General features: G+C 46.2%; 1 protein-coding gene across 1 annotated transcript in view; it reads left to right on the top strand.

The window, feature by feature from the left end:
- The window catches only part of LOC148015316 (uncharacterized), a 293,490-nt gene that overhangs the window by 155,456 nt on the left and 119,857 nt on the right, over positions 1-18,177 (top strand). The window contains exons 15-16 of the mRNA XM_087664938.1: positions 12,370-12,687; positions 16,877-17,212. Of these exons, the coding sequence (XP_087521064.1) occupies positions 12,370-12,687; positions 16,877-17,212 (654 nt within the window). The remainder of the gene's footprint in view (positions 1-12,369; positions 12,688-16,876; positions 17,213-18,177) is intronic.

Below are 18,177 nucleotides of genomic sequence, written 5' to 3'. Positions count from 1 at the left end.
GTTGTTTACCTTTGGCCAGAACTTGGGGCGGGTGGATAGTATCCAGCGACGGAGCATCACACACCATATCTTCCATGGGCGGAGCAACATGAGCCGCATCTGAAACGTGTTGTTGCTCGGGGCATTCAGCCATAAAGTGCCCCAACTGTCCACAGGAAAAGCAATGGCCTGCAAAATTACCCCATTTCAAACGAAAGTGTAACGGATGCATGCCAGAGCAATTGAGGCGTAACCAAGCAGGCCGTTTCCTTGCAGTATCCCATAACATGCACAAGCGGTTGCGATTCACAGCCTTGAGACTGGGAGGGACCAGAACCGTGCCCACAGCGGCCATAGCATCCTTCAATAGCGGCCAATAAACAGCTGGACAATTTTCCACTTCTACCCACACAGGGCATTCACGTTGCAGGAGGCGCTGGAAATCTGCCATCGGGCGCCATGGAACCACATGAACCAACCGACGATCAAAAAACAAAGGCAGTTTAGACAGGAGAGCAGCACGGTGCGTCTCTATTTTCAAGAGGACCTCAAAAAAACCCCGGGATCCAAGAAAAATCTCTTCAACACATTCCCCTTGTAGCAGACTCTGCAACCATTGGCGAATACGGGAAAGCAGCGGATTTCGACCAGTGAAGAAGAGTATCACCGCGTGGTCATAAAATACCGAAAAGGAGCGTAGGACAGTTTTTGGGTCGACGGTAGCTTCCAGAACATCGTCTGGAGCAGAGTCAGAGAAGGCTTCCTGATTATGTTGAACATATTCACCAAGCAGAGTGTTGGCAAATTCCAACAGATGCTCCCAGTCCACCTCCTGAGAGTCCACAGAATCCGAAGCAACCTACGCATAGGAACGATCCGGAGTAACACCTATCTCTTCCGGGGTATGCTTGGTACATTTACCCGCAGGCTGGATGTCAGGACCCGGGGGCAATTCTTCAGTGCACGGAACCATATCCTCCGGTTCCTCAGGATGAGAGTCCGGGCCAAGTGCTGCCACCGTTTGGTCTATGAAATCCAGATCCAAACCAGCCATCGTGTATGACGAGCTGATCTCGAAGAAGGACTGACCGACAGTGCAGATCAAGACCGCTCTCTCTCTCTCCCTCTCTCTCTCTCTCTCTCTCTCTCTCTCTCTCTCTCTCTCTCTCTCTCTCTCTCTCTCTCTCTCTGTGTACAGAGCAGGGGGCACGCTATCCCGGACGCTGCCTCTCTGACGATGGTCAGGTTTAGGGTTTTACAGGAGCTAGGCGCCTCTGCACGAAAGGAGGAGCACACGCAGGCGGAGCCTCGAACAGCAGCACAGGTGAAGTTGACGGGGCGGCTGCAGACGATTCAGCGGGATGAAACAGGGCGATGCGCAGGGCTGTGTGACTGAAGGGCGACGGCAGGGGTCCCCACGCCCAGGACAGACGACTGACGGGCGAGGGCGAGGGCGAGGGCAAAGACAGGACTGGGCGGCGTGGCGACGGGGCACCCTGGCTCGTGGACGAGGGGGCGCGCAGGCGTCGGGGCAGGCAGGCGACTAGGCACGCAGAGAACGGGCCGCTCAGGCGACAGGCTCGCAGACGACAGGACACGACGGCAGTCAGACGACGACGGGGCGCGATGGGCAGTCAGGTGACAGAGCGCGACGGGCAGTCAGGCGTCGGGCAGTCAGACGGCGCGACGGGGCAAGCAGGCAACAGGGCGCCATCGACTCTCTCTCTCTCTCTTTTTTTTTTTTTGTAAAAGGTAATTGTATTAATTACGAAAAAAATACAAGATTACTGGATTACAAGATACATGATGACACAAAGCCATCATGTGAAGAGGTTTTCTCTTTCTCTCTCTCTCTCTTTTTTCTGATTACAAGATACACGAGGGCCCTAGGCCAACGTGTGGGGAAGCTGCGTAGTAATGCACTGAAAAGGTTACACCAATCATGGCAACGACCCAGAGGCAATTGCCATATGCCACGAATGCAAATCCTCCCGAGGGAGCAAGTCGGAGTGTCGGATGATATCTAGCTGCCAATGCAAGAGCCCTTTAAGCCTGGCAATATTTCGGGGTACATTAGAGGCCGAATCAAAGAGAAAAGCATTGCGCATGGTCCAAATGTGCCAGCATCCCCAATATCTTAAAAAGTGAAATAAGATCTTCTCATGCAACTGTGGCGGTGCGGGATACTTCGGGCGCACAAAAACCCAGTCGAAAGGAGTTAGCGAGGACCCCACCACCGCGCGCCAAATGTGCAACAAGAGTGACCACATATTCTTGGCGAGCGGGCAAGAGAGAAAACGATGTCGGGCCGATTCCGCCAGTGTGGTACAGAAGAAACAATTGCCATTCGAGATGCGACGCTTGGCAAGGGCCGAGGCCAGAGGAAGACCACCAATCATCACCCACCAAAGAAAAACCTTGCATTTGAAAGGTGTCTTATTTAGCCAGCCCTCCATCAGCGTTTTCTGCCACCATGACAGCGATTTCCGCAGTCCCCAAACAGTATTAGCTTTCTCTCCCAGCCATTGGTGATCTTGAACAAGAAGATGATACACCTGATTAGTAGAGGCCTTTTCCAGACTCAGGCGGCCTGCAAGATCCCAGTCCTGCCAAGGGCGATCCGCAGTCAAGGCAGGAAAGGGTTGCCGACCATGAAGCTCCGACGAAAGCTGCTCCCATAAATCACGGTATCCACGCGGAATCTTGAATAGTCGGCGAGCAGTCCGAAGCGATACGAGGACATTGCGAGTGGCAAGGGTAGCATCCGCAACCGACGTCACACCTAAACGGGCCATGCGATTAAATCTTGGTCTGAGTTGATGTTTATCTTCCCATGAAAGGAGTCTGGATACTGCCAACAATTCCAGCTGAAAGGAGTTAGTTTGCAAGCGGTCCCCTACTGGGTGCCAACGGGCCTTTTGGAGCACCACTTTCCAAGAGCCGACCAAGTGCAGTAACAAAGAGGAAGAGGGACTGGAAACACGAGAGTCAGCATTAAGGACATGCCACCAGGAGGCCCGAAGCCGTGTGTTGCCATGGCGGAGCCCGCTGTCCTCAAGAAAATAACGGGCTATGATGGTCCATGGGTGATGATCCACACACATGGCACGAAAAAGGGACCAACGGAGAGCTAACATATGAGTGTGTGCATCCAAAATAGCTCCTCCACCCATGCGCTTAGGGGTACATGCGTGTGACCATGAAATCCAGGAAATGCCGGCCTGCAGTGAATCCTTCTTCCACAGCATGAAACGGATGGGATGAGTGAGGGCCTTCAAAGTAGTAGGCGTCCATGGCAACAAAGGCAGGAAATACGTTAGCATTGGAAGCATGATTGTCTGGGCCACTTTGAGGCGGACATGGAATGGCCACGCTTGCGACTTCCAATACATAAACTTCGCCGCCAGTTTTTGTGAAATCCACTCCAGCAGGTCTTTTGGCCATACATCCACCCCCAATGGGTATCCAAGATGCCTGACAATGGAGCCACGGGAAACCACCTGGCCTTGCCAGCCTAAGGACTGTAAATCAGGCTCCGTACAACTGAGAATGGCTGACTTAAGGGCATTGATGCGAAGCCCAGAGGCCTGACCAAAGAGTGTCCAAACATCTAATGCCCTTCGAATGTTGTCCCTGTCTGCCTGCAAAATCATAAAGGTGTCATCAGCCAAGGATTGGCTAACGAAGTGCTGACCCAACGGAAGAGACAGCCCGGCCAGCTGAGCAGAGGCTGCCATGGAGGATAACATTGAAAGGACCGGGTGAGTTGCCAGGGCAAAGAAGAGAGGGCTCAAAGGACAACCCTGTCTGACCGAGCGTGCAAGGACAAATGGCTATGTAACTCCACCATTAAGCATAACTCTGGAGGAAGCCTCAGCACTAATGGTGTAGATCAATCGGGACATTCGGGTACCAAAGCCCATAGCCGACATGAGGTCTGCAATGAAAGACCAGTCCACATAATCAAACGCCTTTTCCAAGTCCAATTGGATCAATACCACTTCCTGACCGGAGTGCCGCGCATAGTCAATAGCCATTTGCACATTTAAGATATTATGCAGAATGTTGCGGCCCTTAATGAAACCATATTGGAGAGGATGCACAATAGTTGGAAGGTGCTTGTGAAGCCGATTCGCCAGCACTTTGGAGTAGATTTTATACATGGAGCCCATCAAAGAGATTGGTCTCCAGTGTTGCAACTTTGACGGCGAAGGGACCTTTGGAATTAGTTTGATAAGGCCTTCTTTCCATGAGGAGGGCATGACCCCCGTTTCCCACACCTGCTGAAACATGGCCACCAATGGCTTCACCAACTGCGTGGCCGAGGTCTGAAAGAATTCATTAGTGAGACCATCCCAGCCAAGACTTTTATCATTCGGCAGGTGCAACAAAACGTCCATAACCTCTTCCTCGCAAATATCCGTCTCCAAAGCGGCTTGCATATCAACTGGAACCTGCTGGCGGACCAGATGATAGAAGACCGAGCGGGCATGCGTAACCTGGCTAGAAGGCGAGGAAGAGGAACCAAGAAGTTCCATAAAATAGTTTCTGCACATGGTGACAATGGTCTGCGGATCCGTGACCAAGCGACCTTCCGAATCCTGGAGTCTGGTCATATTTTAGCGAGCCGGAGACGCATGCAAGGCGCGAAAGAACTTATGAGACTGGCAGGCGCTATCTTGCAATGTGTCCGTCAAGTTGTGCAGCTTGGCCTGTTGATAAGATTTCAACTGAAACACTTAAATAAGATAGGCCAATCGCCTCTCCAGAGACAGCAGAAAATCATCATCAGGGGAATCCAGGAGCAAGGAACGGACCAAAGCCAGTAAGTCTTCTGCTGCATGTCGACGTCGGCGGCAAAGCAAGGCATGATGGATCCCATACTGGCGAGCAACCCGCTGCACATTAGAGAGCAGCCGTGCAAATGAAGGCAAGCCCTCAGAGGCGAAGTCCAATAAGAACCTCTCAATCAGCTGCTCCATATAGCCCTGGAAAATTGAATGCTTCAAATAAGAGGAGTTGAAACGTAAAGAGAGCCTATCCAGGAATTGCACAAAAGGTGCAATAGAGTGTGCCCGCATCTCAAGCTGGAGGGGGAAATGGTCCGACAACGCATATTGCCACAAGACCTTCATTTCCAGCATCTCGGGAAGAAAATCATCCCCCTGCATGATATACATTCTGTCCAGTCGCGACCAGGTAGTTGCATATTGTGCGGAATGAAAAGTAAATCCTGAAAAAGAAGGGTGAAGCCACGACCAAAGATCTTGCTTGAGTACGTGCAAAGCAAAGGAACTCCACACCCGGCTTTCCGGCGTATCCATTACCGAATGCCCTGAAGTGGATTGAGAAGAGTCAACACACATATTGAAATCTCCCATCAAAAACCCCCTTCGGCCGAGTGACATGGAGCCCTGCAAAGTGGACCAAAGATCCTGTCGGGATGCGGGATCATTCGGAGCATAGAGGCCCAACAGCCATAAAATCTCTCCTTCAAATAAGACTTCGATCACCAGAAAGCGGCCCTGCACATCATTTTTAACAAGGACAGGCTGATATTTCTCATGGACAATCATCAGCACGCCCGAATAGTGCGTAGCATGGGTCCCTGCATAAAACAGACGGAATCCATGACAATCCATCACTTTTCCTGCTTCACCGTGACTTTTGTGCTCAACTGCACACAATACATCCCACTGGTTCTCATGCAAGACGGTCCACATGGCATGTTGCTTATGGCGAGAGCAAATGCCTCGCACATTCCACGTGGCTATCTTCATGTATCCTCAAAGAAGGAAGTCAGGAACGAGGCGCCTGCTGCCTCAATTTCACCTTTTCCGCGAGAGCATCCAGGACACCCTCATCCAGAAAATCAGCCAATATTGCAAAAGAATTCTGGTGACCTGCTTTGGAGGTAGAAGGGAAATCCACTGCCTTGGGAGAGGGACGGGGATAACGCCGATCCCAGGGTGTAATAACATTTCCTTTGGCATCGAATGCCAGCTTGGCAGGTGGGCCTTTGGGGCCATCGGTATAGGCTCTCCTTGGAGACTGATTACGGGGGGCAGACGGGGCCGTAGGACGTGCAGCCTGCTGTGAAGTGGCCATTTCTTTCTGGCGCGTATACGTGCGCACGGAATCCTGGGGCGCGGTAGGCCCAGGATCCGCCAGGCCTGCATCCAACTTTTTCCCTTTTTTGGGACGTGCCTCAATCCAATCAGTGCGACGGGAATCCACACTCAGGACCTGTTGTTTGCCTTTATCCATGACATGAGGAGACTGAAGGGCTTCCTGGGGCGTGGCATCAAGCACCATGTCGTCCTTGGGCAGCACAACCTGCACATCCTCCGAAGACGATTGCTTTTCAGGGCATTCGGCCATGAAATGCCCCAATTTACCACATGAAAAGCAGTGGCCCGCAAAGTTGCCCCATTTTAAGCGAAAATACAAAGGATGCATGCCCAAACAATTGAGGCGAAGCCACGCAGGCCTTTTCCTGGCCGTGTCCCATAGCATGCATAAACGGTTGCGGTTCATCGCCCTGAGGCTTGGGGGAACCAGCACTGTTCCCACAACTGCCATCGCATCCTTCAACATGGGCCAATAGACCGCCGGACAATTTTCCACCTCCACCCACACCGGGCATTCGCGTTGAAGCAGACGCTGGAAGTCGGCCATGGGGCGCCATGGCACAACATGGACCAGGCGGCGATCAAAGAATAGCGGCAACTTGGACAGGAGCTCAGCGCGATGCGTTTCCGATTTCAGCAGGACCTCATAAAAGCCGCGAGGTCCAAGGAAGATCTCCTCAACAGACTCCCCTTGCAATAGATGGTGCAACCACTGGCGAATATGCGAAAGCACTGGGATCCTGCCAGTGAAGAAAAGTATAACTGCACGATCATAAAACACCGAGAAGGATCGCAAGATTGATTTGGGGTCCACCGTGGCGTCCAGCACATCATCCGTTCCCGCAACAGAAAAAGATTCGGTATTATGCTGGACATAATCGCCGAGCAGAGTATTGGCGAAGTCCAGCAAATGCTCCCAGTCAATTTCCTGCGAATCCACAGGATCACAGGCCACTTGCGCATAGAAGCGTTCCAGAGGACTCATTGGCTCATCAGGCGTATGCTTGGAGCGTTTGCCGGCAGGCGGCAGTTCAGAACTCGGCGGCAACTCCTCCGTGCATGGCACCATATCTTCCGGCTCCTCTGCATCGGAATCAGGGCCAAGGGCTGCCACCGTCCGGTCAAGAAAATCCATATCCAGGCCAACCATACTGCTATCTTTTCTCTGAAGAAGTCGTCAGGCGGCAGTCGTCAGATGGGTCTCCAGGCGGCGCGCAGGTCTAGGCGATCCTCTCTCTCTCGCTCTCGGCTGCCTTAGCTCGTATTTCAGGAGAAGTGGCGCCGCCTGACGAATCAACCAGTTGTACAGCAGGCGAGCAGAGGCGAGGGGACTGCCTGACGGGCTCAGTCACGACCAGAGCCAGGCGCCAACAGCACGCAGGAGACGGACGAGAAAGCAAGGTGCAGGTCGCGACGGCGCAAGTCCAGGCCTCGACCTATTGTGCAGCAGGCGCGCAGAGGCAACGGGACTGCCTGGTGGGCTCAGTCGCGACCAGAGCCACGCGCCAACAACGCGCAGCAGACGGGCGACGAAACGGGGTGCAGGTCACGATGGGGCAGATCCAGGCGACCTGGCGTGCAACAGAAGACGGCGGCGTGGTCAACGGCAGGATTCGACGGCGTGCAACAGACGACGGCAGCGTGGTCAACGGCAGGATTCGGCGGCAGGCCCGGTTAGGTCACGGGGGTGCCAGGGTCCGACATCGCTCCCGTTCTCTCTCTCTCATGATCTCGCTCTCTCTCGAATCTGCACTCTCTCTCTCTCTCTCTCTCTCTCTCTCTCTCTCTCTCTCTCCTTGGCTCTCAAGCTTACTCTCTTCTCAGAGGGCCGGATGTCAAATGTGGCCTGTCCTGGTTCCCTGGGCCTCTTATTGCCCCATCCCAGCCTACTATGACCTTAGAGGTTAGTCGCTCATGCTCTTCCAGCCATAAATCCGAATCTGTGCCCCTATTTCCCTGTTTTAGCCTGTTATATAGCAACAAAAAACCCTACTGTTTTCCTTCTTTTTTCCTATCCTAACCTTAACCTAATGCAATAAGAATCAAAACCAGAGATGGAGATGAATGGTCCTACTCTAATATTCAACAACAAATCAAAAACCTACTTGTTAAGGAGATCGAATACCTCTTCAAACTCCCTCACTTCCTACCTATCTACCTCAAGCACGGGTTCGGGGAAAACCCTACTTCAATGCTCGATTCGATGCGCGCAAGCGCTCAAGGCTTGAATCCGTTGGTCCCGGCAATGGAACCAAAATGTAGGAGCTTTCGCTCAACCACCAAGACCCACGGATCGCTTATTGTTCAAGCGTTCCAAGCCGAGCACTAATGGCTACCTCTCACATAGCCGACGCGCAATCCATATCTAGGGGTGTAGTGAGCTTACCTCCATGCCGTTCGAGTTACCTCCTCTCCCGTGCACTCCGATAGCTCCACGATCCAAGTGCAAGCCTCAAGCAAGCTCCATCCTCAAGCTCCACGCTCCAAGCTCCATTGCCGCGAGCAAGACAAGACAAGAGAAGAGAAGAGAAGAAGAGAGGAGAAGATGGAGAGCTTCTCCTCCCCGGTCCCTCACCCTCACACTCTCACTCCCTCACACTCTTACACTCCCTCTCTCAAGCATAAGCTCAAGCAAGCAAGAACAAGAAGAAGAAGAAGAAGAGGAGAGCCACTTTTGGCCACACACAAGAATGAGCTTCTCATTCACTTTTCAACTTTATATACAAAACCCTAAATTCCTTTTGGGCGGTCATCCCCTTATCCCCTTTTTTACATGGCCGGCCGTGTTCTAGGCCCTTTTTCTCATTGTCCTTCTATCTTCCTAGCTTCCTTTCCACCGCCCGTCTACATTTACAAATTGCACGGGTGAGAGCCCAGCGCTCCTTGAATTAAACCATGATGCGCTTGCGCTCTTTTGTGCGTCTTTGTCTTTTGTTTCTCTTTGCCTGTCCTTTGTCTTTGTCTTCTGCTTTAGCTTTTCCAGATTTTCCACCTTCGTTCGTTTGAGGGTTAACAAATCTTCCTTCTTGTGGCTTATGGCACACAAAAGTCCAATAGTAGGCAATTGACTAGGAGTTGCTAAGAGCCCAATTGCTTGTTCAATAAGCAGCATAGCAAAGGAGATGCAGAGATGCTATAATTGGGATTTCCCAAAGGCTCAAGAAGCTGGAGGAGAGTCCTCAAGGGTCACCTCCAATCTGTCTTTGTTGCCTTTTGGACTGAGTGAATCAATCCCCTCAAAGATTCTTTGTTGGGTATCTCGTGATGCCATCATCTCTTGGAATGTCATGAGAAAGCTTCATTGAGAACATCCCAGTAGCTCTAAAAGAAGACCTTGTTCACTCCATGGTCTCCTCGGCTTTCTATAAGGCAAGGCTGCCAAAGCTTTCACAAGCCGCTTCTCTGTGAAAGGGGCCACAAGATATCTGCTGCTCACAATGACTACTCTTGTGACATCTTCCTTATGAAAGGAGCCACAACATATCTACTCGCACTCACATTGACTACTCTCATGATACTTCTCCATATCATGCCATGGTCTCTCTCAAAGCTTGGAGTTCAGTCATGGATCCTAAGACTATTTTGTCACCTATCCAACTCCTTGGGGCCTTACAATAGATCCACACTCTCTCCAAAGTCTCAGGACTTCCTATTTGGAGCATCTAGGTCTTGTGGAAGGGTATAAGAGTGTCTCCTATCTAGGTCAAATAGGAAGCTTTGGCATTGTACCTTTATTTCAATTTGGCTTCCTTCATGGCATCTAATACTGTGTTGGTAGCATGCATCCTCTCCGCCATTTATTGACACCTTGGGCATCTCTTCTCCTCTCTTTGGAGTTTTGCAAGTGAGGCTCTAGCTGCCCTGTTTCTCTCCAAGAGACCCTCTCTCCTCCTCGAGGTCTCCTCTATGAAGAAAGTGCTGATATTGTGAAGGCCCTTAAAGCCTCTTCTAGACAGACCATCCTACAATGTCCTACCCTCTCAAATGCATGCGATGGACTTCCTAAGATCAGCAATTTGAAAAATTGGTACTAGGAACAATGCCAACTAAGCTTTGTCATAAGCCCAATTGTCTGCGTAGAATGCATCTATCGTGGAAAAGATCATGGCTCCTACTACCTTGTCTCACCATCCGTGCAAAACTTGTGAATTTGTGAATGCTATCTATATACTAGCAGTGAGTGTTATCTATATACTAGCAGTGAATGAGTGGACAGAGCTTATAATAAGACACAAACTGGACAACATTGAACCAGATTTGGCAGATCTCCATGGTGCTGAAAGCCCCTTGCCAATTATACATAGAGCACTTGCTTCCGAATATGAATAGTAAATGGCATGGCTGGGTTTTGAGAGATGAAATTTCACCACATAGTACCAAATACTTTGGCCACATCAATTTGCATGATAAAAATATTCTAATGTGTATTTAGCATACTCAATGACAATGATAGCATTTGCTTTGTTGTCATTTATTTGCCGTCTTGGAACAACTCCATATTAACTTGGATGTGGATCTTAACATAAAATGCTTTTAATTGTTTGAAGCAATATTTTGACAATAATTATTCGATCCTCCACTTAATTGACTTTCGGAACTCGATCTAATGATGCCAGTTTTCTACATTTCAAGTAGTTTTCCATGTTTTCAAGCACGATTACTCATCATGATAGAACATCTTGCAAATCATCCCACAAGGCATTGTGAATTTCACTCTATAACCATCAAACAAGGGAATTTATTTAGAGCTGCCAGAGCATCCTTCAGATCCCCTCTGTTCAAAGAGGCATCTAGATTTTGAGGTTCTTCAAGACCTGCGACACCTAAGAAAGGCATACTTGCATCCATGATCTGAAGAGGAGAGAACGGAGCATGTAGCTTGCATGCTTAGTCTATCAAAATGCAGGTTTTCAGATAAAACTTTGAAGAACAATGTATGCAGATTGGAGCTTACCACACATCACTCTTGTATATAGCATAGAAACAGGATCTGTTAGTACTTTTGTAAATTAGTTACTTCTCTATGGATTTACTCAAGTCACTTTATGTGGTCTGACTTTTCTTTGGTTACTTTAGTTTCCCTGCAAGCTTTTCTTTTTGTATTTCTTCACATAAACGTTGCTGTGGATATTTTGTACTCTGCCACATCAGATTTCTCTGAATGTTGTTGAGAAGAGATGCCTTAAAGATTTTTTCTTTTCACAGATATTACCTTTTCCGAGACAGACATGTATATAGATTTTCGTACTGCCTCTCCTCCTATAAAAAGGAGGCAATGCAAAAGCATGTGTGTGATGTTGAAATCATTTTGTGTGTGTGGTTCTTCTGTCTTTTGAGTGTTCTTTCTTCATTCTCACACTATCAGTCTTAGTACACTCTCTTCCACACACTACCCTCTCTTATCATCATTCTTGCCACAGTGCTCCACACTCCCTCTCACTAATTCTTCTCACGGGTCTGCCACTTCACTGGCACCTTTTCTGGGGCATTAGTAAAGTGGGCATACTGCTCTGAGGAATGTTGTGTTGTCATGGACCATTGACTCACTTTCCAACACTCTTAGCCAGGGGTGTAGTTGCCCTGCTTTCATTCTATGCTCATGTGACTTCTGTATAGTTTCCTTTTGCTTGTTTCATTGGATGCATCCAGACATTTGTTTAACGGGAAATGTGAGGGAATGTCTCAGCAATTCAGCAGTCCCCAGGTGATTGGACTCATAACCATGATGCTATGAGTCCATATGCCTGGGTAATGATACCTTTCCGGGCTATTGTGCAATGTATGTGCCTCTTGCCCTTCCTAGGACAAGTTCATTGCAGTCACTCCACTTCTTGGCCAGGTTGTATGGCCATTCTAAGGATGATAGATCTCCTTTCTCAATCAGCAATGGTTTATGGAGGGTGTGGATGATGAAAAGTGAGCACCAGACTGTTGTAGAACATTTCAGTTCAGTACAGCAGCACTTACATAAAAGATAATGAAAGATAAAATGAATGTTACAAATCTTCCTGTTAGAATGCTCTGTCAAGCTGTTTAGATAGGTTATTAAAGTTATAAAACTGTTTCATATTCAAGCATCACATGTGACATACAGCATCCAAGTATGCAAAACTTTCAAGACCCATGTGTCACACAATTGTTCGACACTTAATAGTAGAAAGCATATTGAAATATTGAACTTCTTTAATTCACTTTCTGTATAACATTGATGGACTGCATAATTGAGAAACTCTTTCACATCTACATGATTGAATCCTAGGGGATATTTCTGCCACAAATTGTGAAGGCAACTGGTCAGATGGAAATAGCATTCTGCAAGCTGGAAGAAACACTACTTTTAAACTGAAAAGAATGGATGCTTACAATAACAAAATCAGTCCGAATAAGAGCATTATCATGTTTTACTATACCACTTCATTAAACGGAACAGTACTTGACCAAATGAATCTTGAAGGAATTACTAGGCAGGACTTTTTTACAATCCTTCCTACACAATCTGGAAAGTTCCTTTTGCATGTTACTGACAGAGCAAGTAATGAGTTACAGGGCTCTCCTTTCACCTTTATTGTCAATGCAGGTATAACTTAAGAAATTGCAGAAGCTTAGGACATTTTGAGATTTCAAAGATAAAGCATGTTCAATTTCTATCTGTAATTAAGAATGAACCTTTGATCTGGATAATGGTATCTTTATGTTGTCACTTCAAACTTGTCCTGACACCATCGGCTTCATAAATCACATACACAACAATTAGCAGAACATATCTGTGTTCAAAGACTTGCATCCAGTTTGTGCAAATCTCTTCTCATCAATGCTTCTGGAACTTCATAGTGGAAACCAGTGAATGTGCAAATAAGTGCATCAAGTGCAAATCCTCTGAAGCTAACCGATGAATGAGTCTGCAAAATCTCAAACTTCACATACAAGTAATTCACAAGGATAGCTTGAGGGCACAAAGGACATGAAGGCTACCATCAGTGCTCAGATACTGCATGAAAACACACGCCTTTCTGATCAAACTGATCACACAACACTATAACCACTCTACGACCAATCTCTGACCTCCACAGTCCATTTTTATTTGAGTGAACTATTATTAAAACACTATGCTCATGTGATCTTACTCTTTGAAATCAGAGGAGGGGAAAATACGCAACTTCAAGCTTTACGTGTTTTTAACAACTTAATGTGCTACTGCATATACTAGAAAGTTTAAGATACGCAAGGTTTTTTTTCAGAGAAAGGTAAAATTCTATTAACACGTCTCAAAACAAAGTGTCCCAAGGCCAAAAACCAAGTATAAAGCAGTCCTGTAAGGGACTTCCATATCAAGAATTATGTAACAAGGGGAAGTCTATTACAAAGCTTGAGAGAATAGCTAGTCAGGAGGTCTATAATGCCAGACCATGTGGGTCTGGAAGAGGGAAAAAAATGCCAGAATCCCATGTCCTGAGAAAAGCATCTCTCCTCTTCCTCATTGTCTCTGAACTGCCCTATATTCTCTCCCATCTCCCAAGAAAGAGTATGCACAATCTCTATCCAGATCCTAGAAACAGTCTCAGCGGTAGATATGTCCAAAAAATCAATAGCCTGGCTACATCTGGCTGTCCATATGTACCAAGCAATAATGCTAGCTATGAGCTTCCATCTATGACAAGCCCTTGAGTCCATACTATCTATAAGAAATCTGGCATGAAAATCCTGCTCACAAGCTGCGCCAATATGAGATAAGCCTAACACCCATGTACATCCTCATACACACAAGCTAAGCCCTTGTCAATGAGCCATGCAACCATCCCCCATGTAGCAATCATAGAATCTGTAGTGCCATGAAACACGTTGAGCCCGTGGGCAATCCCATATGTAATGCCTTTGAGTCTCCTCATATTCCCCACATCTAATGCAAGGAATAGGGCCTCTATCATAGCCGAGGCATGTACCAACTACTAAACTCATGTGTACTAGTAACCAAAGAAACAGTGAAATCTTTCTTGGTCTAAAGCTCTCTCCAATCTCCCCCAGAAGTCTGCAAGGAAAGACTATGATATACCTCGGATAGTCCAATGCTCAACTGCAACTTGCACCACTCTGATCTTGCCCGTCTGTATTCTCCCCCCCAACCTAGTGATATAGCCAAAGAAGGGCACATCTTTAGGCATCTCTACAAATGGATCTATCCATACCCACTCTCCATGATCCCACTGAAGTTTCTATAGCAGCCTCCTATATGCCCAATGTCTCCATACATCTTCCATACAAATCTGAGGGTCTGGGTCTAGGTATCTAGTCCCATCACAATGATCCACAACTCTAATCCTTTGTCAAGAGCATCCTATGAACTCTAACTGATCCAGATTCTCTCACCTAAGTCTGCTATCCATCTCTGTTGAAAAAGTAAACACACTATCTTCACTGATAGCTATCACTGCAAGAATGATCTCTCCTCCTGTAAAGAGCCCTATCCATGTCTCATCTGTCACTATGTCATTCCTCCATTCAAGGGGTACCACCTCCTTGTTGTTCTATAGTATGACTCTAGCCCCCTTGATACCTCAAAGTCTCTGTCTCTGTATATGGACTGATAGCTCCAAAAAGGCAAACCACTCCCCCAATGTAGAAGCTACCTGTACAAAAGAACTTTCCCCTAGATAGGAGGGTCCTCTCTCCAATGGTGTGGCCTCTATGTCTTGAGTAGTTGATTAAAAAGAAGTGGCTGCCTCAACTTCTCTTCCACAATTGCTAGGTCAATTTGATGAAGTTGTGTAAATAGTGATTGCCATGCCCATATAGTGGATGTAGCAAATTTGACCTCAAAACTATTCCCAAGCCTTGTAGCTTGGATATGTTGAAATAGCCTATGTGTGCTGGGCGACCACGGTTCTCCATGAGCAAGAGAAATAGTCTTTAATCTCCATAATAGTAGCTTCTTCCATGGTTCCTTGCCCGGAAGAAGGCCCCTCACAATGAGCTTTACCATCAGTGCTCTACTCTAACTATCTGGGTCAATAACCCCTAAACCACCCCCGACCTATACTAGCTAATAACATCCCAAGCTACCTTAGCCGGCACAGGACTACTGTCCCCACCTAATCGAATAAAATTCTTAATGAGTCACTTCACTTGGCCAATGCATGAGCTAGAGAAGGCCCAACAAGAAGTTATGTACCACATGGTGGGTAACAGAACCTGATTTGCAACTACCACCCTGCCTACTAGTGATAGTCTTGCTGTGCTCCAATGGTGGTCTTATGGTAAGTAATAAGGGTGCCAGCTACTGTTCTGAAGAAATATCAATGCCTACATGGCAGCCCAGGTATCTCATAGAAGTGCCACGAGGGACCCAAGTGAAATGCTCACGTAGTTTCCAATCTATCTGCTGAATATCACAAACTCAAAATCCATAGGATCTGTACCAATTAATAAGAGCTCCTGAAGCTCTACAGAAGACCTCCATCACAACTACAAAGGCCCTAAAATTCTCCTCATCCCCATTCAAGTAGCCAAATGTGTCATCTGCAAACTCTACATCGAGCAACTCCTCAACCTCTGGAGTGGGAAGTCTGATGCCTCAAATACCCATATTCCTGTCCCTCAAGAAGGAGCTCATAGCCTCTGCAACAAATAAGAAAAGAAGAGGTGCAAGGGGGCATCCCTGTCTCACTGACCTCTGGATACTGAATCTGGCACCTCTGGTCCCACCAATGAGGACCTAGCTGTGAGCTGATGAATATAGAGCTGATACACCTCTGATCCATTGCTCAAGGAAACACATCCTCAACATGGTGCCCCCTAGAAACTCCCAATCAACTCTATCATAGGCCTTCTCAAAATCGAGAAGCAAAACAATCAGATCTTGTCCCCTAGATCATGCAAGAGCTATGGACTCCCAGAAGTTGAAAATATTGTCAAGGATGCTGCACTCCCAAACAAAACCAGTCTGTAGGGTGAATGAGGTTCAGCATCAAGAGAGATAGTCTGAGGCTGATCATTTTGGCTAGGATTTTATATGCTTTCTGAGCATTGGTCTCCCTGGGCGATCTCCAGTCTGTCTCCACTGCCCTGATTAAGATGCGCACTTAACCCAGTGTTGCGGGAATAATAAGATATAAAAGAGGTATATCCTGTTTGCCTCATGACTCTGGGCTTGTGTAGAAAGGTGGGGGATAGAACATGGGTATTGAGAAAAATAAGATCCACAATTGGAAGGAAAGCTTATATCCAGGCTGGTGCTTATCACAGGTAAGAGAGGCGATGCTATGCATGCTGGGCAGGATAGGAGAGGCTATGACATGAAACAAAGTTTAAAGGGGAAGCTAGAAGCAAGAAGCAAACATAGATGGCCCAAAATGGAATTCTGGAAATTGAAGGGAGGTGTCGATTAAACCAATGCATGATGAGGATATTATAGGTTTGAAGGGAGAGTTGAGCAGGCAGGTTGAAAGAGAGAGTGAAAAACCATATCCGCTAAATGAACAAGAGGATTTCCATATTGGAAAATATCCAACAGGGCTTTGCTATGATATCCCTTAACAGGATGCCCCATTACAGAATTTTACGATTCAATTGAAATGAAAACTAATATCCCAATTATCATGGCTACTATACTTTTGGCAATTCTGCATGCTTCTTATCATTATAAAAGCATGCACAAATCATGTAAGACAAAAATCAATTTTCATAGGCTCTTGAGATAAAGATGTTACACCAATGTATAAGTTAATGTTGTATTTTAAAGGAAATTTATTATAAGACCTTTTTATCACCAGGTAATATCTCTGCCAAGAACTGTATAGGCCTCTGGGTTGGCAATACAAGCAAGCTTACAGCTGGTTCAAAAGCATCTCTCTATGTGCAGTTGAAGGATACCTACAATAACAACATCACTATTACAAACGAGGATAACTATAATAGTACGTTTCAAATTTATGCTGAATCCAAGATTGGCCAACAACAGACAATCGATGTAAGAGTTGTCCCTGATAGCAACACAAGTTCCTTGATTATAAATTTCCTTGCTGTCTCAACTGGAGAAAGTTATATACATGTTGAAAACAACAAGCAAAGTATTCAAGGTTCCCCTTTTCCTTTAGAGGTGGTTCCAGGTATTATCTTCAGTTCCAAGACCTAGCGTTAGTTAAAACAAAATGAGCTGAGAAAATAGCAGCTTGAATTACATTTAGGAGAGTGCTGGCTAAAAATTTGAAAAGGTGATTTGATACAAAACATTAATGTTGCATTGTGTGCAACGGTTTTACTGAGTGTACTAGCAAGTTGAGTAGATTATTGTCCAAACATGAAGAATCCAAAAGACTATGTAATGACTTGTGTCAAATTTAGCTATCTCAACAACTTGTTGCACTATCAGCAAAATGACCAGTTTACTTCATCTTGGAGCTGGTTCAAGTTTTGGAAAAACCTTTCTTCTCAACATACATTGAGAATAAAATTTGCCTCTTCAAATGTACAGTGTAAAGTACAAAGTACAAATAACCCTGTGTTTGCATTCTTGTTTCTCTTCATTAAAATCCATCTATAGTGAGAGGATACATAGAATCACACAAAGATTGTGTAACTATGAAGATTATGCTATTGCTAGCAACCAGTAGCTACTAAATAATAAGTATAACATATATGTTTGGCAATGTAAGCATCTAATTATATAGAGGCTGAAGTAGGCTTATATAGTGTACCTTTAAGTAAACAAGTACACACACATTTATATTTTTATCTACATTTACATTTATGTATTTATATATTATTGATATTTATATTCATATTTTTCAAGTTCATGTTTTCTCATTTTGTACCAAGAACAAAACTCCATTCCACAACTCTAAAACGTGTTTCAATTTCCTCGTTTCTAAAACTCATAGTAACTATGGATGATAGTAAGAGCATAAGCCAAGAAAAGATCACACCATATATAGATCACAAAGATCAAGCCATTTTTGAATTACCTTGATCTTTTTAGGATTCACTTGTTGAATCGCTCCAGAAGAGATGAAATGTCTAAGATAACTTATTTTATGCATTAAAATTTCGCTCGTTTTACCATTTATCAAGAGTT

The sequence above is a fragment of the Lygodium microphyllum genome, chromosome 24 (assembly GCF_053477565.2).
Source record: "Lygodium microphyllum isolate KBCC chromosome 24, Lygodium_microphyllum_v1.1.10, whole genome shotgun sequence".
Classification (NCBI taxonomy): domain Eukaryota; kingdom Viridiplantae; phylum Streptophyta; class Polypodiopsida; order Schizaeales; family Lygodiaceae; genus Lygodium; species Lygodium microphyllum.
Note: the sequence above shows the minus strand (reverse complement) of the source record. Positions and strands in the feature narration are given on the sequence as shown.